General features: G+C 44.2%; 2 protein-coding genes across 2 annotated transcripts in view; one reads left to right on the top strand and one right to left on the bottom strand.

Annotated features, from left to right (window-relative positions):
* WDFY4 (WDFY family member 4) overlaps positions 1 to 25,747 on the bottom strand; it is a 279,361-nt gene that overhangs the window by 35,101 nt on the left and 218,513 nt on the right. The window contains 3 exon segments of the mRNA XM_021073024.1: positions 325 to 442; positions 2,264 to 2,383; positions 3,496 to 3,538. Coding sequence (XP_020928683.1) covers positions 325 to 442; positions 2,264 to 2,383; positions 3,496 to 3,538 — 281 coding nt within the window.
* LRRC18 (leucine rich repeat containing 18) lies at positions 8,143 to 25,711 on the top strand. The gene is given in 4 exon segments (XM_021073023.1): positions 8,143 to 9,257; positions 20,222 to 20,574; positions 20,577 to 21,081; positions 24,380 to 25,711. Coding segments are annotated over 3 exon segments (783 nt in total). The 5' UTR covers positions 8,143 to 9,257; positions 20,222 to 20,318; the 3' UTR covers positions 24,402 to 25,711.

Raw genomic sequence — 25,747 nt, 5'->3', positions numbered from 1 at the left:
TGCATGCTGTGTGCCCTCTGTCACTCTCCCCAAGTCCACACAGCCACCCTATGCATTAGTGCTGGTGCTAGTCGTTAGCCCCAGTTTGCAAATGAACAAGCCAGAGCAAATAAGGGACTTGCTTCCATCATCAGCCACTGGCAGGGTTGGCTGGTGGCACAGTTGGCAGAGGCCTCAGCCAGTTTCCCCAAGTGTTGGCTCAGCCACCTCACTGCCAGCAAGTTGTCTGTAGGCTAGATGACTGCCTATATCCTTGTCAGCTATTACTTTAAGGCATTCAGGTGAAGAGCAGTGCAGAAGGAAACCAAGCTGGGATCTACTCACCTTCAGTCTTTTCAACTTCTTTAAACCTCTGGATGAATTTCAGCCTCCTTTCCTTGGTCTGAGCCCCCATGGGCTTCGAAAGATCCCGAAAAGTCTTCGGATTCGTCAAGTTCAATGTCTAGAAGACACGTGCAGGTGGAGTTAACTCCCTTGGACCCTCTTGCGTGCCCCAGCAAATCTTCAGGAGCCACGCTCTTTAGTTTTATGGTTCTCTTTATTGGTTTATTGTCGTTTGGTTTGACCCTCCTCTGGTGATTAGCAGGCCTGCTAGGGTTTTACGGCCCTGTAGCCAGTGATCCACGAAAACTTAATAGGGGAGAGATGGAAAATGAGAGGAGGGGAAGATTGAGTTCATACTGAACTGTTCCAATTTGACCCAACCCAGAACATGGCCACGGGTTACCCAAGAGACTTTCAGAAGAATTCCTGTTGTCAATGGCCACTTGGCTCCTGCCCTCGGGGAGCAGTTTGCTTCAGTAGTTCAGGGTCCTTGCTGAGAATCAAACGGGCTGGTGTTGCTGGAGGCACACTCCCTTCTGGGCAATGAAAGCATGAATGGTGCCCCCTCCCCTGCCCTTGGGATACACAACAGTGGAGCCGGGAAGAGTTTTCCAGGCTGGGTGTCCTCGGAGATGTTTTCTTTCAGCAGAGGTGTTCTGCGTGTTAGCAGAAGGGCTGAGAATTCCCTGTGGTTTGTGTGTCTTGATAGGAGCTATTTCTTTAGACTGCTTTTCCTTTTCGCTAGCAGTGAATCACGCAGTTGTCCTGGGCAGGCAGGGCCTGCCAGCATCTCACACCTGCGGCCAGCAGGTGGTGAAGCAGGCGCTCCTCGACCCTCCTGGTGTGAAGGCACCCGTGGAGAGTCACGCTCAGCTACAGTCGATTCTGCCAGAGCAGCACAGGGCTTCACAGCTGCCAGGTCTCCAGATTCTCCAAGAGATACTGGAAATCCAGCCTCTCCCAAATTTTAAACACTGATAAGTAATCAAAATTGTAAGACAGGGTGTGGGCTAAACCAAACGTGCTGGTGAGCCACAACTTCGCAACATGTGAGTTAAAGCTGGATTGGCAAGTTTTGTTTTTGAAACACCTCGGCCTCAGATGATCATTAGTGCACTGAGAAGCAACCTATGGCTGGTGAGAAAATGATTTTGCGTCTAGTGTCTTAAGTGCAGATGGGAGGTCACAAAAGACTGTGGCTCCTCTCCCAAATCCCGGGGGTCGGTCATCCAAACAGCTCAAGGCAGGACTGGCCAGGGTTGATCTGAACCAGGACCCGGACACCGTCTGCCCTTTCCAGACACAGCCCAACACACCTCCTGATGGCCCGGGCCCGGATGGGCACTGCTCCGTAGCCAGTCATCCCCAGTGACATCACCACAGCCCAGCTGTTTCATCTTTCCTGCTCCTCCCTCCCCTGCCTGCTGAGGTCCAGGGACAGAAGTAAAAAGGCAGGTGATCTGGTCCAGCTATCAGCCTCCCCTATGGCTACAGGTCTTGGTCCTGATCTGAGATGACGTCCACATGCCATCATCTCAGTTCCTGAAGTCAGGTCAGAGTTAGTCCTCCCTGTATCTCTCTCCTGCTCTCTCTTTTTCTCTCTCACCTTCCCTCCCTCTCTCTCGCTACATGTTGGTTCTAAGAATGCATTCCATGGCCCTCTTCACTTGAGGGATCAATGGTGGTCCACCGCCCTATCTCGCAGATGTCTTTTGCCTTCACGATCGCGAGTGAGCCAGGAAACCCTCTGGGGCACATGTTAGCTAGTGTACTAGGCATTTGGTTCAACCCCAGGTGGGGCTGGACAGGTGAGGGGCTGAGCCCGGAGTGGCCCTCAGGCCCAGATGGACTGAGTCCTGCTGCAGAGGCTCTGTGTGACTTTGGGTGCTCCGGTGGTCAGGGTCAGAAAGCCACAGGATCTGACCACGTGAACACATACCTGCGAGCTGTAGTCGGCCAGGACCCAGGGAAACACTGGATACTGCATGTAGTCATTGTAGGTCCTCCCAGCCATGGTGTTGAGGTGCATGAGATACTCAAAATTGCTGATGTCCCTTTTCTACCAGAAGAGACAGAGAGGGGACAAATCAAACACAGCCAGCTTCTTCCGGAGAGCCATGGGGGTCCAAGACCCAGCCCTGAGCAGGAGCCCTTCCCTGTGTAGCTCAGAGAAGGGCGCTGTTCCCCAAGCACCTTGTGCGTGGAGCTGGGCCGACTTGGGGAGGCCATACTGACTCCAACACAAGCTGAAGCAAATGGAGTCAGGGAGCAAAGTCAGCCAGAAAAAAAATAGAGCTCAGCAGTCCAAGCTGAGGCTAGAACATTCTTTTGTGTTAACTGTTAGGTGTGATACTCAAAAGTGATTAGAATAACAAGGGGGTCGGGGGAGGGGGATTTGCGGTCACAGGAAGGAGGCCTCACCAGCAGACTGAGCGATCTGTCTTCCCCTGGGACTTTAGGGACTTTCTTCTGACCCTGCCTGTTGGGTAACACTGGCTCTTAGGGCCTCTGCTCTAAGATGCACAGTCACAAACGGAGACAGGGACTGTAACTGGGAAGAGTGCACCAAGGCCAACTGGTGAAAGAGCAGTGCAGTATAGCCATCATCTCCGACGGGACCACATGCTGCGGTCTCTCCTTTCCTTGGCCTGCTACTGGGAAAGGATGTTGGATGTAAGTGACTGAGAGCTACTTTCCGCTTGCAGAGTGATCTGCAGGACTGGCTCTCTTGAGTCTCTTCCTTTCACTGAGAACCCAAGGCTGCATGTCAGCTCATCCAGGCTGGAAGCCACGTGTGACTTCCCAGAACAAGAAATGAATGTGGTGCCTTCCTGAGTTGTGTGTTTGTTTATACATATATGCATACCTTCCTTCATTGATGGAGCATGTGTGCACACAGGGCTTCTGTACACACACACACACACACACACACACACACCTCTCTCTCTCTCTCTCTCTCCCTCTCTCTCAAACTCTGACTCAAGAATCACCTTTAATCACTGAAATCCTTTCAGGGAAATATTTGGGACATTTTAGCAAATTAAGAAAATAAGATCCTTCCTGATTCATCTACTTCCTTTCTCTCTTCATCACTGGAGCCTGAGCTGCTTGCTGATTTGCATTCCCAGAGGGTTTCCTCAGACCCAGAGTCCTCTGAGGGGGTCACTGTACCTGCCACTTCTGCAGCATGGTCCTGTCGGAGCCGGGGTATCTCCTGTGGGACAGAAAGTGATAGTGGTGACCAAATATCTCAAGGCATGAACGAGGGGAGAGGTGGGACTTTCCAGGCCCTCCAGGAGAACTGCATACTTCCCAAGGCAGCAAGATTATTTCCCAAGCTCTTCTTGCCCCACCCTGTCCTCCTGAAGGCTGGGTTCTTGCAGTCACCATTGCTCTGATGTCAGAATATGCTGCTGCCTGAAAGGTGTCCCCTGGAGAAGTCCCAAGGCCATACAGAAGCATGCTCTGGGGCCTTACACTCCACACTGCATCTCCTACAGCCACGTCTTGTCCTTCTTTGCCCATGTGAACAAAATACATGTGAATAAATATATGAAAGTATAATATATTGATTGACATGTAAGTTTATGTGAGGTTTAAAAATGCAAATGATATGGAAGGTCATGAAATATAAAATGAGTCTACAAACTACTGCTCCCACCCAAGAAGTAGCTACAGTTTATTTCTGGAATAGTTTTAGCCATGTGCCTATCTGTATGCTCACATGGTGTTTTGTTTTTGTTTTTGTTTTTTAATTTGAGGAGTTCCTATTGTAGCTCAGCAGTAATGAACCTGACTAGTATCCCTAAGGATACAGGTTCAATCCCTGGCCTCATTCAGTGGGTTAAGGATCTGGTGTTGCCATGAGCTGTGGTGAAGGTCATAGACATGGCTCAGATTCCACGTTGCTGTGGCTGTGGCACAGGCTGGCAGCCGTGGCTCTGATTCAGTTCCTAGCCAGGGAACTTCCATATGCCCTGGGTGCAGCCCTAAAATGAAAAAAAGAAAAAAAAATTAATTTGACATGTGGGATCACCTTACCTGTGCAGGTCTCACACTGCTTCCCTGGCCTGACTGGGCAGTGGACACGGCTCACACTGCCCTGTGGCCACAGCCGCGGGACATCATTGTACATACAGATGGGAGCTGGTTGAGCCCACCCCCGTGCCAGGTTTGTCCTCAGAAATGATGTTTCTGTGCTCACCTCTGGACATAACTCTGTGATTTATGAGACTTCGGTTTCATAACAATTTTACTATTCAAATCGTTGTGAGCATATCCATGAGATTCACTTCTGGCAGCAGTACCACTAGGCTAAAAACTATGAGAATTTCCAAGTTTGCTGCATTTTGCCAAAGTGTCCTCTTAAAAGGCTATACCATTTATGTTTCTACGAATACAACTGAGAAACACAAATTAAACCACAGAAACACATTTCTGAGCAGTGTGGTAGGGAAGAGCTTTAAAGTGCCACAAGATGCGGCGCTGGGGAGGATGTGGCAAAGGAACTTTCTCCATGAGAAATGCCACTTCTGCTCAGCAGGGATTTGTGGAGCTCAGTTCCTCAGTCTCTGGAGTGTCCCTTGGTTCTTTTTCCAGCTCTGTTTTCTTTTCCTCTCTGTCTCCTTCTGTTCCCCAAACTAGGTTCCTGCTCAGGATGTTCCACCAAACCAAACCAAGTCATGCCTCTCTCCAGCCATGCCCTCGGCCTCGGTCCTCTCAGGTACCCACGGATCCTGCCCCCACATTTCATCCATGTGGGCGGCACCAGGGTCCTTCAGGCCTTCATGTGGACAAGGCCTGGCCACCTAAGAGCCCCAGCAGGGGCAGCACCTCTTCATCTTCCCATCATGGCATTACCATCACATCATCTGTCCCAGGCTCCCCAACCTTCCTCATTCAATACCTTCCTGGGCATATTTTCTATAAACAGAAAGCAACTCCCAGGAGGGGATTCACCCTTCCCCTCCAGTAGAGAAATCATCTTTTGGGTCCATTCTATCCAGCCAACAATAACAGTAACAAACAGGAAAAATATGGCCACATTTATTGTTTTAGCTTTTGCAAAGGCTCAAGTGAAGATTTGGTTTTCTTGCCCTGTCTGTGAGCCTGGCCACCTACCCCAGTTCCAGAAGGCAAACGACTTTGAAGGCTATAAACAAGGGCAGAGTCCAGGCTAGAGACAGTGAAGGTCACCACCTTGAAAAGAATGTGCTCTGAATCTTTCTGAGGATGTGGCGCTGAGCCACAAGGATGTGGAGTAGGTACAGCAAAGCCTGCTAATCTTGCTACTATATTTTAGAAGTTTGACAGTGGAGTAGGGATAGGGGAGAAAAATGTGTCTGATAGGGTCCAGGAAAAGAGAGACAGCCTCTGCTTTTTTTGTTTTTTGTTTTTTTTTCCTTTTCTGAAAGAGTTCTAGAATTCTACCAGTGGCCTTTTGTGACATTGCCACCAAGTGGAATTGTGTGCAGAAGATAAAAGCACCTCCTCATTTCATCAGCTATGAGCTCAAGGAAGATCCATCATTTCATTACCATCAGAAACGACACCATTACCAATACTGCCCAGACACGTAAGCAAAGGTGAGTTCTCTTTCAAAAAAATTTTTAAAATCATGTTTATCTGAAGGCAATTACAAAATTGTATATAAAATTAATTAAAAATTAAAAATAATAAAATAAAATAAAAATAAAAGTAATAAACAATAAAAATAATTAAAAAATATAATTACAAAATTCTATATGAAATTTGTAAATATCTAGTGATTAAAGTATTTCTTTAAGAGGTGATACACTACATTGTTCCATCATTATAGTGTAAGTTTTATATTAAACAAGGTACCAGAGATGGCTCTTGGTTTCCTAAAGCCCTTCTAAGTTCTAAGGGAGGCAGCGTGGGAAAGAGCACTGGCTTTGGAGTCAATATGACCTGGGTTCAAATCCTGACCCCCCCCCCCCCACTTTGACTGCTCTGAACTGCCCTTACCTCACCCTTCAAACATGGCTAACGGCATCTGTCAGAGAGAAGTGCTGGGGGCAAGTGCAGTCAGGGGTCTGGAAAAGGTTAGCACAGGTGTGGGCACAGGCTCCCTCAAGGGGCATAGTTCTAGTGGATAATGATGCTATCCTAGAGCAGGCTTGGTTCTTTCTCACTCTGGGAGGAAGAAGAACATGGTGTAAAAGTGAAGACTTGCTTTTGGTCAAGACCTGCCTGGTTCTGCCAATAGAATGCTGTAAGATCTTAGAAAAATTGTGCCACCTGTGAATCAGATCACCTGCTCTGTCATGCCAAAGGTCCTCAGGGTTTGCCATGGAGTCTATTGGGCAAGAGGCCAGGCCCTCTGGGATGGGGTTGAGAAGAAGGGAAGAATTCAAAGTCGCTGAGGACTAGGAAGATCATTCCACCTAACCTGAAGGTGGCCTAGCACAGTGGGCCCACAGAGGACACCTTACCAGCCTCACCCCCACCCAAACAGGTGTCTAAACTCCTCTGGATAACTTCCAGAGATGGGACACTATCTTCAACCAGGACTCTGCATGTGGTCAAGAGTTAGGCTGGGTTCAAATTCTTCCTTGTTTTGAGGGGTGATTTTTATTCATGCTGTTTCATTTTTAATCAAATCTATGTTTTTCCCTCCTTAAAAGCAAATCTGGGTTGGCCTAGTTTTCAAATCTAGGTTGTAGGTCAAGAGAAATCCATGAATAGACAGGCATGTTTGCAAACCAGAGATTTCTTCCTGTGTTGACAGAATATGAGACTTTCTACTATAACTTCCTGTCTTTATTTCTCTAACATGTAGAAATCTTGCAGAAAAACAATAATTGTCTAATGCATTACAAACTACAAAGACTTTTTGTCTATTGTCTAATTTTCACAAAGATCTGATGAAGTAGCTATTATCTCCATCTTCAGATGTGGAAATGGAGGTGGGCTAAGAGGTGGCATGCAAACTAGGGAAGTACACGAGGGTATGCATGAGCCACAAGGCCTAGGGCAGGGCAGGCACCGTGAATGCCCAGCACACTGGGCTGTGCAGAGCATCTGCTGGACCACACCTTGACCCCAGACCTTGACTATGAAAACAAATGCTTTCCTCCGAAGAAGAAAAGAAAACAAAAACAAATTAAAAAAAAAATAACAAAAATCCTTGTTATGGCTGGATTGGACGGCGATTACCTGACAAATGGGTAATTTGTGTATATTTGGAGTTAAAAATGAACATTAGCAAAATTGCCAAATTATTATTGCACACCCATGCCACAAACCTGATACTGTAGATGCATGAAATTCTGGAGGTTTATACATGAAGCTACCTCTAAATGCTGAAAATAGTGGCTTTTATTTTTATAATGTTTGACATATCTACATTTTAAAATGTGTTTATTTTCTCATGTATTTCCTCCCTTAAAATATTTATTGTATTATTTTTTGCTTATCTGTGTTTTAAGATTTCATATTACTTATTTTTTAATTTAAATTAGGTACTTTTTGAATATTCTAATTAGAAATACACTAAGTTGTAGGATTTCAGGTAATTTTTAATTTTCTTTTTACCTTTATTTGATCATTATTTTAAATCTATTGTCTAAATTAAAAGATCTCTTTTATTTAGTTTTGGATTGAATAGAACAGCGGTGGTATTCACATATTTAAAATTTTTATAGTTAACTCTATTTCTAATTTAATGATTTATTACATTTTATTTTTTTTATTACTATTATTATTTTGTCTTTTTTGGGCCACACCCAAGGCATACGGAGGTTCCGAGGGTAGGGGTCAAATCGGAGCTGTAGCTGCTGGCCTATAACACAGCTCATGGCAATGCTGGATCCTCAACCCACTGACCGAGGCCAGGGATCGAACCTGCATCCTCTTGGATGCTAGTCAGATTTGCTTCCACTGAGTCATGATAGGAACTCCTCATTTTTATTTCTTAATCTTTCTTATTTTGCTCTTTTGTACTTTCCCAAATTTTTATCACTTGGGTTCATTTTGCATTTTAAATCATTTATTTACTAATCATTTTATTTATCTTTAAATTTGACCTGGGTAGTACAATTTAGAGTGTTTTTATATTTTTATTTCTATATATGAATCTTCTAACTTTTCTACAATGTTATTTTATTTTTTGCATAATCTTAATGTTTAACCTTTTTGTCAAATTTCTCGTTTCTGGGAATTTAATGTAAGGGAAAAGAAACTGAAAACAACAACAACAACAAATAAGTGCCCCGATACATTCATTTCAGCCTTATTCACGATAGTACCAAACTGGAAAAACAAAGTCCCCATGATTCGGTATTGCGCATTCATTAAAAATGTCGGGTTCAGAAAGTACATGTCGGCATTGAATGACATCGTATCAGCTAAGAAAAAATGATTCTAGAATGTCTGATTTTCATGAACATTGTAGTCACTCTGATCTAATAGTGAAAAGGGGGTATAAAGAGAAAACTGCAAGAAATAATTAAATTCAAATAAACAGATAAAAAGCCAGCTCTCTCAACAACTAAAGAGCAGGAAGAAGTACTGGGGCAAGCTACAAGGAAGTCGAACATATTTCATGGAACTCAATGCCACAGCAGGAGTTTGTCCATTCAAAGAGCAAACGTGGCCTTTCCCCTCTGTTAGCAACGTCCTCTTCCGGCGGCGGTCACCGGGGAAAGCATGCAGCCTGGTGCTGTAATCCCCAGGGCACTGCTGGGGGAGGCCAGGAGGAAGCCCATTGTGAGTCTCAGGGACCCCAGGGACCTCTGCGTGGTCAGCAAGCCGGGCCTGCTGGGTGTCTGGGTGTCCTGGAGACCCTTTCAGCACTGGGTTCTCTCACCTTACAGGCTGGCATCGAGATTATGCTAATGAACTCCAGGTCCCAAGTCTTGTTGCCTGGTGACAAAGTTTCACAGTTGAGGAGGAAGACCTGGGAGGAACGGGTAAGTTTTCCTCTGGTTGCATTTATTTTAACTCTGCCAAACTCCAACCTCTTCAAACTCTCTTCTCTCTTCCCCTTTGAGTAAGCGACTTTGGAAATGCCAGTTCTCCTGGTGTGTTTTATTTACAAACCCCAGACGCCAGCTAATTCATTATTTAGGAAAGGAGCAAGCTGGCTGTGAGCCCCAGGCAGGAAGGGCAGCTAGCTGGGGACCCAGCTGAGTGTTCTGGGGCCTCTGGGCCACCGGTAAGCTTGGGAGGTTAGTGTGGGAGTCCAGGAGACTTTGGGGTCAAAAGTCTGCAACTCCTTGAGCTTTGTTTGCTGCTCTACAAGCAGGTAGAGCCTAGCGTTTAAACTGCTTCTTCACCCACCCAGTTACCCCTATAAGGAAACTGTAGTGCTCATTCAGTCAGGAGGCTGGAGCCTTTGTAGGTAACCTCAGCAGACCTCACTTGATCACCACTGACTATGCTGGGGTTTGGAGCACAGTCTGTCTTTTGAGAAGTCTGGAGGCAAACCCTTTCTACAAGGGATCCAGGTCATGGAACCCACTAACAAGTGGTTGAGTCTTAGGCTAGGCTGGGTCTTGCAAGGAGGGACTCTTTATGGAATTCACTCATGTCCCTATTTACATGACAGGTAAAGGTAGGCACACTTACTTCAAATCTTTGTGACTTTGGACAAGCTACTTAGCCTCTCTGAGCCTCAAGTGCCCCATATCTGTCCAGTAAAGATAAAAAATCAATAAATACATGGGCAGGTGTAAGAATTATTTATAATGTCTACAAAATGCCTGGCCTAGAGTAGGTGGTCAATATAATTCGTATGCACAGTCTGAAGACAGGAGACTAATTTAAACGTGTTTAAACAGTCTGGCACGAAATAGGTTTTCAATACATTTACAAACTGTATGGCTATCGTATGAACCAAGTACTAACTATCAGCTTCCCCCACGTGAAGAAATGGGGCGTAAGAAAAGTCAGGAAATGTGTGCAAAGTCACACAGCTAGGGAGGGACACAACTGTGACTAGTCCCCAAGTTGGGGTGACTGTGGGCTTGAGCTTCAGCCTGGAAGGGGGGAGGCAGAAGCCAAGGCAGCCCCTGTCTGCTCTATCAAGCGCCTGAGCCCCACAGTTGTCTACATGCTGGTTTTTAGGGTCTGGTGCTTGGTGACTCCAGCTTCCTCTCAGGGCTCAAGGGTCTCCCACTGCTGCCCAGAGCAGTTTGCTTGTCATTGCAAATGAAAGGGAAGGACTTCATGCTCTTTCCCTCCACCCATCCTCTGGGTGGGTCATCATCAAGCTAGGCAACATTTCCTGGTCCCCGGTGCCCTTGGAACAAAGGCATGCAGCTGAACAAGGCGCGCCCCTCCCAGTGCCGTGACGGGCAACCCTGTGGTACTATCCATGGCCAGCCTTCAGTTCATTGCCAGTTCATTACCAATTTTCAATTTTCAAGCTCTCTACCAGTCTCTCATAACAGAACTCATCTCAATCCCCAGAGCAAGGTCTGAGAACACACATGCCTTCTTTTTAGTGCCTTAAGGATGGGCTTGACCTGAACTAGGATGAGAGTTCCCACAGGATCCAGCTAACTTTAGGGTAGTGTCTGGAAAACACAAACATGATGGGTCAGGAGTTTCCTTGTAGGCCCAGAGAGCCAAATTTTCACAGGACATTGTCAAGTCAGACTTTCATATAAAAGCCATGTGGAGTTAAGCCCACAGACAAGTGAGCAAAGCAGCTGCTGCCTTTCCTTGACTGGCATGTGGCTTCAACAAGCGACGTGCTCTGGGGATCAGTGCTTTCACTCAGTGGGGTAGATGGATTAAATGAGATAATACACGTAACGCACCTATTCATAAAGTCCCCTCTGCCCTCTTCTTCGACCTTCCCCTTGCTGTCCCTGCTCCAGCCACCCCTGCATCTCCTTTTTCTTAAACACTCAAGCTCCTCCCCACTGTTAGGACTTTGCACTTTGTATACCCCTTTCCAGGGATGTTCTTTCCCAAATCCTCCCGCTAATCATCTTAGTGTTCAAGTCTCAGCTCCAAGGTCACCTGTAGGGGCTGTCCTACCGCAGCCCGGGTACCACACCAGGGAGCCCGCCAGTTGCACATCACCAGGGTACACCTGCGTCTGCACCGTGTCCGCTCCTCAGCAAGCTCTCACTGGGGCTGGATGGCGTCATGATGCGCAAGAATGCACTATGTCACAGGGCATTAGAGAACTGTCCCCTCCCCCCGCCCCAACTCTGCGATCCCAGGTGACTGGCCATGTGCCTCAAGGTGAAGTACCCCAACCTCTGCACCTGATGCAGGGCTGCCCTGGCAAGTGGGGGGTCCGAAGTGGGTTTCCACCCAGTTGGAATCCTGGAGTCCTGGCCCTAGTGTCATCAGCTATGCTGTTGTCCTGTTCCTGCTGCTGCTGCTCCCCCCACCCCTTCCCCATACACAGTCACAACAAAGGCCTCAGAGGCCCTCACTCACCCTCACCCTGCCCTGCAGAAGCAGCCACTTTACAGCAGCCAGTTTACAGAAGGGGTGCTAAGCTCAGTGAGGCCCCACAGCCTGTACAGGGTCACTGAGAGGTAAATGGGGAGCTGGCTGGTAACCCATGTGGCTCTAAAGCCCCTGTGCTTTTTGCCTGGCCAAGCCCAAGCTGCTTCTCTGAGCCTATTTCCCTATCTGCAAGGGGCCTCGGCTGTGAGGAGAAAATGCAATCACATCTGTCTGGCAATAGCAGTGCTTAAACCGAGTTGGCTGAAATTGAATTAATGCTGGCCTCTTGGGGTTTAAAGTGGCAGGACTGACTTTGCTTCTTTGCTTTCCTAGGTGTCGAGGTTGCTTTGTGTACTGTGAATGTGTTGGTTGATGAACAAGTCATTTCTAGTCTGTTAAACTGATAGTCCTAATGTTTTATTTTAATTGTAAGGCACCTAGTCCCTTTTGCTCCTTTAACAAATCCAATTAAAACAGAGTAGACTCAGAATTATAAAATAGATGCTATTAAACCAATAAGAAATCATCATCTTTTGTTATTCGGCCATGTGACCCCCTGGGAACTTTTGCTCCAAATAAAAGTTGAATTTTTATTACCCGCTAGGGGGAAGGGGGCAGTTTGACAGATAAAGGCTTCCCAGGCAGCACATGTGCAGAGCCACGCTGGTGCTGAGGACTGAGAAGTAAATAATAGGGGGAGACCAAGATACACATGCATAATATAAGATCCTTGGCTCCGTGTTGACCCAATTAACCAGATAATTGCCAAATGAAGTGAACCCGAAAATTTCCATACAGACATTCTGTCTGCTGCAACTCTGATGTCATGGGAAGAACATCCCACTCGGGAGCCCTGGAATAATGCAAGCACAGTGAACTTGGATAAACGATATTACACCCCCCCACCCCCCCAGGCCCTTATCTTTGGGTGGGAGGAATATTTCTACCTTAAAGGAGGGTTGTAAGGACTGATTGAAATGGCAAATTGGAGGGCACTTGCTTTGTAAAGGAGGCATGAAGGGCCTTTGAGGGCTATGAAGGATATGCCTGTGTTGGGGGGTGTGGGGGTGGAGAGCATCATGTGGTGCCCCCCCCCAAGGAGAAAGCCTGTTGTTTGGGAATTGCAGACGTGCATCTTACAAGTGTGAGGTTTTCAAGTGCGCCCACACTGAAAATCAACCTCCCAGGGCCACTGCACAGCCGGCAGCCACCCCCCTCAATGCAGGGAAGCAGAGGGCCGGCTTCTCTGGTGGGCACACGGGGGTGCAGTGGGCTAGTGCTCCAGGGAGACCCTGGATGAAAAAGGGTATCCTGACAAGGAGCTAACACCATGGGGGGCTAGTGGGGAGTGGTGGGGTGGAGGAAGGACAGATTCCTGTCTCTGTCACCGCCCACTTGGGGGCACATTCCTGGTAAATGAACTGGCTGGTGGCACTGCATGTACCCTTTAAACTGTCCCCCTCCTCTCTTCCTCTCCCCCCTCATTGTCAGCCTTCAAGCTCTTACACTTAAATGACTCCACTAATGTTATTAAAATGTCTTTAAAATTTGTATTATTCAGTTATATTCAGATATATACATACATGCATGTATCTATGAAAACAAGTATCTCACGCATAGGCCCCTGGGAAGGGGGTGACAGACAATGAGCAGAGCTGAAATGGTTCTTCAGGGACCCCCAGGTTGCATGTGTTCCCTCCAAGAGGTCAGTGGGACATGTGTGTTACTGACCCCTGCAGAGACTTGGGCCAAAGATGGCATCTCCCACTCCCATTGAATTGGCATCTGCTTGAGCCAGAATGCGCTCCATTTCCCAGTAAACTACTTGCAGATAAGCCCCACGAAGCTCCCTGCCTAACCAGGCTAAATTAGAATGGACTTGATGGAGTTCCTGTTGTGACGCAGTGGAAACAAATCCAGCTAGGAACCATGAGGTTGTAGGTTTGATCCCTGGCATTGCTCAGTGGGTGGGGGACCCAGCTTTGCCATGAGCTGCGGTGTAGCTAGCAGCTGTAGCTCCGATTTGACTCCTAACCTGGGAATCTCCATATGCCACAGGTGCAGCCCTAAAAAAGACAAAACCAAAAAAAAAAAAAAAAAAAAAAAAAAAAAAGAATGGACCTGAACCAGCATCTGGTCACCAGAATCTGAGAACTCTGTGGTTCCAGGCTGAGAGAGCCCATAGGTGACACAAAACTGGCAATATGCCTTTTTGGGGATGTAGGGGTCAGGCAGCCTTAATTTTCACTTACAGAGGTGGCTTTGCCCTGGGAGAGCTAGAATTCCCCAGAATGCCTTTCTCTCCTCAGAGTCAGTGGAGGACAGCAATGTGCCCCCCAGGATGAGGCATTGCCTACTGCTAAAGCAAAGGCAACTGGAGGAAAAAAGAGGCAGGATAGTATAGTGAGAAGATCATAAAATTTGGGATTATACATCTAGGCTTGATTTGGGCTGAGCTGTTGTTGTCTGTGTGATTTCGGGAAGTCACTTGATTTCTCTGAGGCTGAAATCTTTTATATTAAAAATAGGATTGATACTTTACATAATTGCTATGGAGATTATGAGATATAGAAAGGAGCTTGCTTGCAGTAGTTACTTTGGTATATATCACTTGAGTGAATGGTGGTGGGTGGCCTCTTGACATTACGAAGCATGTCCAAATTTAATGTCAGAAAACCCCATAAATGTGGGGTCCCTGAAAGAGTCCACCCCTGCTGCCTGTATCTATGTTCTGCCTGTCATCGTCATTCTCTCCATCAATGCTGCAAAGTGTCTGGTGAAGGTATTGCTATGAGCTGAACCGAAATCTTCCTGCCTCTAGTCTGTCTCCCCCACTAGTAATCTGTCTTTATGCCCACAGGAAAGAGGGACTCAACATAACACACCTGGGGACAGTAGTGGAAAAATAGAAACACTTCTTGTCTATACCTGCAGTGAATCTATACTCTAAAAATCAGGTAATGCTATAAAGCAAGTAGCAGAGCACACAGCTGCAGGCCCAGAGTGGTCAAAAGACAAATGGGGGAGTTCCACTGCGGTGCAGTGGAAATGAAGCTGACTAGTATCCATAAGGATGCGGGTTCGATCCCTGGTCTCGCTCAGTAGGTTAAGGATCTGACATTGCCATGAGCTGTGGTGAAGGTCACAGACATGGCTCAGACCCCGCGTTGCTATGCTGTGGCGCAGGCCGGCAGCTGCAGCTCCAATTCAGCCCCTAGCCTGGGAACCTCCATTTGCCATGGGTGTGGCCCTATAAGGCAAAAAAAAAAAAAAAAAAAAGGACAAATGGTAATTCTTTCCCCAAGTGAAGACTATAGCTGAGTCAAACATTAGTGCCTGTTTTGGAGGTCTGGCCGGGGGTACTTGACACAACCACTCCACAGATGGCCCCACAGTGAACAGCCAAGTCTCCATCCATCCACATGGCTTCTGGGAAGGGATGAAGGGCACAGGGAATGATCTAAAGACATGTGGGGAGTCACAGCAGAGGTGAGGCTGGCCTCTTACCTGTGTAGTGAATGGGTCTCACAAGCGTCAGAAGAGAGAATACTGACTTTTGAATGAGTAAGTTCATTGAGGGAACTTTGCATTACTTCCCCTTAAGGGCTCTCCTTTAGGCAAAAGATATTTGTCATCCATATAACACAAAGCTTGCTCTGAAGCTGGCTGTGGAATGGCAGTGATTTTGGTGTTTCAGTTCTACGATATGTTCGTCCTGTTCTCAATGCATCAATGAAGAGTGAAGTAATTATTGCGAGATCGTGTTAGCAAGATGTTTAAAGATATCAGATATATATACAGTCAGTCTTACTTAAAAATATAAAGATACATGAGTGCGAAGCACCAGATACATCTAGTATCATAGTGAAGATAATGATCTCACAACTCAAAATGCTTGCAAATATTTCGATGGCATTAAAATATAAGTTGCCATCACATTTTTAATTTAGCTATCCACGGGGTGCCCCGCCATGCTGTTTGATTCACAATGACTAGATAGAAAAATTAATTAGAAATTAAAGTCAAACCAAATGGTCCAGTTTTTCCATAGTATAAAAAACAACTGTACAGACAAAAGATAGTACATTTAGAAGTTGCTTCCATTTAGGTTTCTAAGCGGTTCCTATGAAATGAAATCTATTATTTGTCTATCCATCTATTTGTCTATCTATTGATCCACCCATCTGATTATCTATTTACATCTCTTTCTCTTTATAATTGCCAGATTCCCTTGTGTGGGTTGACCCCATGCTGATACTTGAGGATTCTATGAGTTGGTTATAACAGGCCACCCAACCAGTTTTAGTTGTATGGAAAGGTCATTTGTTCACACTTCTTTTGCCAATATTTACTCTCCTATCCACTGGGCAGATCTGAGGAGGATGCTGACCATTCGTAGTTGAATGAGAAAAGGGATGTCACTGGTCTTTGGGGGCTCCCGGCACTGGTCTGCTTCTAGTGGCTCTCACACCTTAGAGAGTTCAGACTGGACCCTAAGCCACACAACACATCCTACCCTCCTCAGCCAAGGGCAAGGGTCCCAGCCAGGTGAAGTGACCCTGAGGAAAAGCATGAAGGGGGTGGGGCTGAGCATGCTCCTTCTGGCCTAGAGCTGCCTCTGCCTTTGGGAGGCGGTGAGGTGCACTATTTCAGTCCCTAGTGACTAATGATGTTGAACAATTTTTTGTGGTTCGTGGGCTTATTAGCCATCCATATAATTTTCTAGTGAAATATCTCATTAAATCTCTTGAGCATTTTTTTTTTAAATTGCATTGTTTGCTTTCTTACTGTTGACCTTGAGTTCTTTATGAATTCTGGATACTAGTCCTGTTTTGTATATGGGTTTTTGTTTTACAGAGAAAAAATTTGAAATTTTGCTGCAGTCCAATTTGTCAATATTTTCTTCTATGAATTCTTTGCCTATCTCAAGGTCATAAAAATGTTCTCCTACACTTCCTTTTAAAAATTTTATGGTTTTACATTTTATGTATCTGTGATCCATTCTGAATTAATTTGAGATTCAATATTTTTTGCATAATGGTTAACCAATTGTTCCAACACAATCTGTTGCAAAGTTTATTGTTTCTCCATTGAATTTCTCTTGAACTTCAGTCAAAAACAATTGACCATTTTGAACATATTTATGTAGATCTAGTTCTGGACTCTCTATTTTTTATTCCACTGATGTATATACTCTTCCCTTCACCAATACCACATGTAATTACACAGTAAGTTTTAAAATTAGGAAGCATATCACCAATCTTGTTTCTTTTTCAAAATTGTTTTGGATTTCTAGTTTCTTTTCCTTTCAATATAAATTCTAGAATCTGTTTATTCATATATACAAATAATCCTGCTGGAATTTTTGTTGGAATCACATTGATCTTTAGACCAATTTGGGATGAGTTGACATCTTAACTATATTAATTCTTTCAATTCAGGAATGCTATGTTTTTTCACTTATTTAGATCTTTGTTTTCTTTCATCAGTTTTTTTTTGTAATTTTCATCATACAAATCCTGCACTTTTTTTAACTTATATGAAATACACAAGTTTTTGAGCATTATTATTTTTCAAATTTCAGTTTCCAATAGCTAATTGCTAGTATATATAAATTCAGTGGTTTTTTGTGTGTATAACTTTGTATTCTGCAATTTTGCTAAACTTACTAATTAGTTCCAAGAGTGTCTTTTAAATTCTGTGGGATTCTCTATGTGGGAAGTCAGGACATCTATGAACAGGAATAGCTTTATCTCATTTTTTCCTATCGGTATGCCTTTTATTTTTCTTACAACGGTGCACCGGCTAGAATTTCCAGTATAATATGAATAATATTAATAAGAATTATAAGTTTACCTCCTTTCCTTGTTCTTAGAGGAAAAGGCACTCTATCACCAATTACATTAAGCATAGGGTTTTTGTTCGTTTGTTTGTTTTGGTTGCGGGGACCTTTATCAGGTTAAGAAAGAGCCTTCCTATAACTGGTTTGCTGAGAGTTTTTGTTATGAATAAATGCTAAGTTTTGTCACACGTTTTTTTCAGCAAAAGTTGATACGATCATGTATTTTTTCGCTTTAGTCTGTTAATGTATTACATTAATGTATACGCTTTCTGAATACTGAACCAACCTTGCATTTCTTCTTGGACATCGTGTATTATTCTTTTTATATATCTGTAGATTCAGTTTGCCAATATTTTGTTGAGAATTTTTATGTCTGTGTTCATGAGGGATATTGGCCTATAGTTTTTATTCTTCATATTGTCTATATGTGATGTTAGTATCAGGTAATGCTGGCCTCAGAAAACAAGTTAGGAGTTGCTCTCTCTTCTATTTTCTGGAAAACTTTGTATAAAATTGGTGTCATTACCTTTAAATGTTTGGTAGAATTTGCCAATAAAAATTTTGAAGCTGGAGGGGTTTTTGGAAGTTTTTCAACTATGAATTCAGTCTCTTAAATAAATATAGGTTTTTAAGGGTTGTCTACTTCTTCTAGGGTGAGATTTTATAGTTTGTGGTCAATTTTATCTAAGTGTTTTTCTAAAGTTGTTTGTACTAGTCCCTTATTATCCCTTTAATGTCTATGGGTTTTTAGCCGTACCCTCGCTTTAATTACTGATATTCATAATTTATGTCTTTTTTTCATTGTCAGTTTGGCTAGATATTTATCAATTTTATTAAACCTTTCAAAGGACCAGCTCTTACTTTCATTGATTTTTTTTCTACTGTCTTTATCCTTTCAATTTTTATTAATTTCTTCTTATCCTTATTATTTCCTCTTTATACATACTTTAGATTTATTTTGCTCTTCTTTACTAGTTTATTGAAGGTAGAAGTTTATACTATTGATTTGAAACCTTCCCTGTTTCTAACAATGTCCCTAGGGCTACCGTGGAGGCCTCCATCCATCTGAGGAGGCTCTGACCCAGTAGAACTTGCACAGGGTGGGACACTCTGACCTTCCATTAGAAGAGGCAAGAGCAGGATTTAGAGTAAGCAGGTGGGGGGCATTTTTACCTACTCCCTTTGACACAAAGGATTACTGTATGAGGAAAACATGTGATGGCAGGCTTATACAGCCTGACTGCTGGCGCTCCACATGTTACACAAACCCAGTTCCTAATAAAGGGCTTGGATGATGAAGTAGAGCAAGTGCAGCATAGCTCTCCCACCAATCCCTGCCAGGAAACGGAGGCAGTGCGAGCATCTGTCTCCTGACAGCATGCTTCTATCCAGGCTGGGAGTTTGGTCCGAAATAGATCAGCCAGCCAGAGGCACCAATTTAGAGAAAAGAGAAGAGCTTCTACAACAGGCAGGCCGGTTGCATCCTCTTCCTCGCTGCAGCCCTTCCTTACTCCTGAGACTCAGCCTTCTCTTCTTTATGACGGAGATAAGCCTACGGATCTTACTGGATCTTAAGAGGATTAAAATTAGTATGTGCAAAGTTCCTGATAGGAACATTTAATAGTTAACATTAAGCAAGCTTTTACTATGTACGAGGCACTGCTGTAAGCTCTTTATAATTTAGATAATTTATACTCCCTAAGAGTCCTAAAAGGGGGCTATTTTCACAAACAAGGAAATGGAGGCATGGAAAACTTCAGAAAATTGTTTGTGACAGAACTGGACTTCCAAGCAGGCATTCCGAGCCAAAACCTACCCATTACTCTGTACCTCTGCCTCACCAGTAGAGGCGGTCCTAACTTACCACACCTATCGGTGCAGAGGAGTCTACAGTTGAATTCCAGTGCGAAGGATGTGATGAAAAGGAGACCAGGGGGTAGGTGGTGGAAAAAGGCCACGTTCTTTTCCATTCTTCCAGGCTCCTCCCTGCCTACCCCTGACTCTCCTGGCCATGGCATCGGCACATCCTCCCACTTGTAGGAAAAGTTAGGACTTCTCTTTCATTGCTCAGCAGTTATAGTGGCCGAGGCCTGGCTAGTTTCTCTGTGTCGGAGGGTGAAGAGGGATGTAATACACAAGTCATTCTTAACTCCTACCTTATTCCCTGATATCCAGGTTATGTTGCTTCTGAAAACCAGCAGTCTCACCCCAGGAACTCAGAAGATAACGCTAGGGAAAGACTATATTTATGAGAGCCTCTGGGAAATGGTGGATATCTAGGACATACACCCCCTGCACCCCCACACCTGGGAGGGGGAACATGAAAAAGTCCAGGACGATGGAGAGGTTCCTAAGTCAGGGAATGGCATGGCCAGAAGGGCGATGAGCATCCTTCAGGCCAACCTGAACCTCCCAGTTTACATCTGGGAGCACTGAGGTGTGGAGGGCATTCAATCTGCTGAAGATCTTTGGCTAGGCAACTTCTGCTGATGGCCTAACTTCTCTCCCCTCTCCTCTTTATCTCCTCAAACCGATAAAGACTGAAGCACCATGACTTGGGGTGGGGGGAGTCCAGTACCCTTATGCCATCTCCTAACTGGATATCTTTTCTCTTCTTATCAGAATCTATCTTCTAGCAGTTTCATGTGACTTTTTCCTCAAGCTGATCACCACTTGATCAGAACAGCATACTTAAAACACATTCCCCTACTAAAAGAACATGGCCAAGCGTGGGAAAGCCCCCAAGGGCAAAAAGATCACCCTCAGTGTGGCCAAGAATTGTATCAAGATCACATTCGATGGGAAAAAACGCCTCGACTTGAGCAAGATGGGAATTACCACTTTCCCCAAGTGTATTCTGCGACTCACTGATGTGGATGAGCTCGACCTTAGCCGGAATTTGATCAGGAAGATTCCTGACTCAATCTCCAAGTTCCAGAATCTGCGGTGGCTGGACTTGCACAGCAACTACATCGACAGCTCCCCGAGTCCATCGGCCAGATGACCACTCTGCTCTACCTCAACGTCAGCAACAACAGGCTGACCACCAACGGGCTGCCTGTGGAGCTCAACCAGCTCAAGAATATCCGCACCGTGAATCTGGGCCTGAACCATCTGGACAGTGTGCCCACCACACTGGGCGCTCTAAAGGAGCTCCATGAGGTGGCGCTCCATGACAACCTGCTAAACAGCATCCCCAACAGCATCTCCAAGCTCCCCAAGCTGAAAAAGCTCAACGTAAAGCGAAACCCCTTTCCCAAGGCAGAGGAGTCTGATATGTTCATAGATTCCATCAAGAGGCTGGAAAACCTATATCTGGTGGAGGAGAAAGACCTGTGTTGGACTTGCCTGAAAAAATGCCAACAGGCCCGGGACAAGCTGAACAAAATCAAGAGCATGGCCACGGCAGGACCGAGAAGGGCCATCTTCTCCAGTTTGGCCTCACCTAACTCCACGGCCAAGGAATCCCAGGAAGAATGGAGGTGACCTGGGACCCTGACCCTAAGGCAGGAAGGGAAAATGGAGGGAGGGAGGATGACAATGGGCTGCATCCTCAGACGCCTGAGGGATTCTTCCATTACTGCAACAGCTGCTGCAGTCAAGCCCATAAAATACCTTTCCCTACTTCCCTGGCTTGTGATTTTGTTGACAGAGGGGTTTTTAGTTCTTTGCCATTCTGCACATTTCTGTCTTGTCTGCATGCACACACCCACACATACAGGCACAATGAGTCAGGAAAGAGCCATCCATCTCATTTTGCCCCCAAACTCTCCTGCCTACAGCTTGTGGCCTGGGCAGCTGATAGAGCTGTCACATTCTTAGTCTCATTATCACACATTTTTTAGGACAAACTGCCAGCACCCCAGTGTGAAGCTTGTTCTGTAGGGATGCTTTGGATCAGGGCTTCAAAAATCAGGCATCTCAGAGTATGTGTTGGTAGGAGGAAGATGGACATCTAGTCTTGGGAAGGAAATAAAACTGAGCCACGGAAATGGGCAGCTGATTATTATTAAGTATTGGCATTCACATCTTGGGCTCAAAGCAATCCCACCCTCTTAACTGTACTTGCATAATTTGCTCTAGGAGCTTTCTAGATTAAACCTGCAAGCCCTTGACTGAATGAATGAGGTTGCATTCCCATCTTATTATGTCCAATGCTTTTCCGGACCCCTGTGGAATAAGGGAAGAATGAGTGCAGGTATGCGTTGGAGCAGTCAATAAATAAATACCTTATGAGGCACTGTGTTAGGTGCAGGGATTGTGTCCAATGGGGGAAAGCTTGTCTTGCTCTCTGCGACCTGTAGGGAAGACTGGTTGAAAGACGACAGGGCATAACGTCATTGTTTGAGGACATTAGATCAGAGCCTAGTGGTGTCCAGGGCTGGCCTGGCACAGCCAAAAAAAAAAAAAAAAAAAAAAAAAAAAAAAAAGATTCTGGAGTTGGACAGATCTGGGACAAAGGCAGCTCTGCTTCTTACTTGCCATCTCCCTGGGCATTTTACTTAGCTTTTGTTCCTTCTTCTGTAAAGTGGGAATAATGCCAGCCCAGCCCCTAGAGGTTGCTGTGTGCCTCAAACAGCTCACAGACTAAGTACTCAGTAGAAGTCAGTTTTCTCTAAGAACTAGAGCTTGCTACCTCTCAAAGCTGAAATACTACTCTGGACAGTGTCCCTTGTCACCCCAAATCTGTTGGCAGAAATGACAGTGGTACAGCTGGTCCTCACAACAGCTGGGAACCTTCTCTTCTCTGTACGACTCACACACACCTTCATACTGCCTAAGGGAAAGGGGTCAAGGAGGATCCCTTTAGGAAAGGGTTTGGTTTTTTTTTTTTTTTTTTTTTCCCACTGTACAGCAAGGGTGTCAGGTTATCCTTACATGTACACATTACAATTACATTTTTCCCCCACCCTTTCTTCTGTTGCAACATGAGTATCTAGACATAGTTCTCAATGCTATTCAGCAGGATCTCCTTGTAAATCTATTCTAAGTTGTTTTAATCAAAGCTTTCCTGTGTTTGCAGCAAGTTGAGAAATGGTCAATGAGAAAGCACTGAGAGATAGATATTTCTTTTTCATGTTATAAACCATAGCAGACAGTGTGCTTCATTTCTTCACCCCCTCACTGCTTATTTTCCTTTGTATGCTTAGCTGCGATGACTATCATATTTTTTAAATCTCTGAAGATATAAATTCAATTCCCTTTTTAGTTTTTCTCTTTAGTAAATGTTTCTATTATAAAAGTAACAAGACTACCGCATAGTCTTAAATATAGCAACTTAAAGTATCCACAATTCTACAGTGTAAGCCAGCTATAATATTGATAGATTTCCCTACTAGTTATTTTTACGTGTAGACATAGTTAAAATAATAGCATCATATGATTTTTATCTTGCTTTGAGACCCATGTTATTACCTGGTCTTAATAACCATGATTTAAAACATTTGCAAGATGGTTAAACATGAATATACATAACTGTGAATTACTGTTGGACATTTAAGTTAGTTCCATTTTTTCACTAATAGAAATTGGTCTTATGATGAAACTTTTATGATTAAGATTTTTTAAATATTTCACATTAATTCCTTGGTATATCTTCATCACTGCAAATACAGTATTAAAGGGTGTGTGTTAAAATAATTGGTGATACATGCTATCAAGTAGCTTATAAAAAGTTTACAGCTGTTTATATATCTACCAATAACATATGAGAACCCATTTCATCACATCCTTGTGAGGACTGACTGTCATCCTTTACATTTTTTCCTTCATTTAACGTCCAAAATTTTTTCTTAGAAGACGATGAATGGAGAACCTGTGAAGTGCATGATGAGATGTCAAGTCTTAGGCTCAGGATCCTGACTAGAAAGTTAGGCCTCGAGCGTGTCCCTGAGGTAGCCATCCTGCTATTTCAGCCACTTCATCTCTGACTGAAGAAGTACAGAATCCATGCAGGGACATTTGAGCCCAAGGGAAAGTGAGGGCTAGTTATCTGGACACTGCCCATTTCCATTTTGCCCCCTCGAGAGACTTTTTCTTTAGAATTAATAAGTTAAGGAAAAAGATCTCCCTGTGCCCCTACAAAGGATCTCAGTCTGACCCACAGGATGCCCCTCTACCCCCTCTCCTGCTCCATCGTGGCCACTTCCCCGACTCACTTGGTCCTCAGAATCTCTGTCCAGCACCTCTCCCGGGTTTACCTCCAGCTGAGTGGTTGGCATGCAGGAGGACATTTTTTGCCATCCTTGGTCTCTAGGTGCTTTAGGTGCTTTATGAAGCTTTCATTCCTAGAGCCTCATCTTAGGAAGGGGTTTTAAGTGCACTGAACATCACCAGGATTGAGAAATAAATGGGCAGAGGCTTCTGATCTGCCTCATGATACATTCACCTTAGACCCCTCGTTCCTCAGGAAACCCTGGCAGGAGTTTGCAGTGAAGATGGGAGATAGAACTGTTAGGAGGCATTCTCTACATTTTATTTATCTTTCTGTCAAGGAAAGGTTTAATGATGATGTTTCGCATTCCCTCAGGACCTAAAATCCCACAATCACTTTTACTTCCTGGAGAGTGTATGAGGCTCCAGAACACCTGATAGGAAAACCAAGGGTCTCTCTTTCCTCAAACAGAACAAAAACCCTATTATGCTCACCCAGTCATCACTCTCCTGAAAGCCAAGCATGACCTAGGTGACCCCTGTGATCCCTATGTGACCTCTGCCCTTGCTATGTTTGCCTCCGTGACCTGGAGTAATTGCCTTGGTCTCTTGTGTCTCCATCCCCAGGATTCGCTCTACATCTCTCTAGAGTAGCTTATGGCAAAAACCTGAAGACTAATCAGCTAACAAGAATAAGCAACTCTGAAGAAGAAAAGCCCTCAGTTAGGAGAAGAAAGAGAGTGGCAAGGGGAATATTCTGGAAGCCAGGCTCTCCGATGCTGGCCAAGCCACTGACTTGCTTCTTAAATTCATTTTGCCGCTCTTGCTTTAGATCATCTGTGTGTGAAAATGACTTTGGGAAATACTTGGTGTGTGGTTTTCTTTTTAATGTGCATAGAGGAAATATTTAAGAAAATGATAGATATGGATTACAGACAATTAAAGATTTAAAAGAAGACTTTAAGATATAAAAGAATTGTGGTCTCTATACTTCACTTGAGCTGGCAAAATCCCAACACCAGTCACCTCTGATAAGTTGTGTATGTCTACTGTGATCCTCAGCCACTAAAATTTATATAAAGAATTCATACCAAAAAAAAACCTTGGAAATACTATGGATAGGTCAAAGTAGAGTTTTAACAAACCTTTCAGTAATGCAACAGTAAGTAGGATAAAAACACAGAAATGAACAACAGAGGGAAAAATAGGAAACAAAAAATAAAATGGCAGACCGATATCCTAATATCTTAATAATTACATTAAATATAAATTGTTTTCTTTATTTGTGATGGCCCCAAATGAGAAACAACCAAATTTCCCTCAACAGGTAAAGGGTTAAACCAACTCTGGCATATCCACATCATGGAATACCACTCAGCGATCAAAAGGAGCATGTAAAACACACAACAACTTGGATGGATTTCAACAGCATTATTCTGAGTAAAAAAGACCTATCTCCAAAGGCCACATACTCTAGGATTCCATTTACAGAAAATTATCTAAATAACAAAATGTAGAGATGAGAAACAGATCATTAGTTGCCAGGGGTTACAGATGATGAGAAGTGATAGAGGGCAGGCATGACCATGAAGCGGTGGACAAGAAATATCTTTGTGGTAATAAAAATAATCGCTATGTTGAGAGTGGTGGTGGTTACAAGAATCTATAATATGATAAAATGACAGAGAACTATGCATACATATTGTACCAATGTCAATTTTCTGGTTTTGAAATTGTACTATAGTTATGTAAGATGTAACCATTGGGGGAATTAAAGTGAAGCCTGAAAAGGGCCTCTCTGTATTATTTTTTGCAACTTCCTGTGAATCTACAGTTATCTTAAAATAAAAAAATTAAATTCTTACGGCCTATATGCAGTGATAAACAGAAACTTATATATCTGCTATGTGCTAATTTATGAGTAACCACGGTAATAAAGTGCTTCAATCATCCTGAAGAGTTAATGCATTTTAGAGAAAGAGTATCTTATCTCAG

Source organism: Sus scrofa, chromosome 14 (genome assembly GCF_000003025.6).
Source record: "Sus scrofa isolate TJ Tabasco breed Duroc chromosome 14, Sscrofa11.1, whole genome shotgun sequence".
Taxonomy (NCBI): Eukaryota; Metazoa; Chordata; class Mammalia; order Artiodactyla; family Suidae; genus Sus; species Sus scrofa.
Note: the sequence above shows the minus strand (reverse complement) of the source record. Positions and strands in the feature narration are given on the sequence as shown.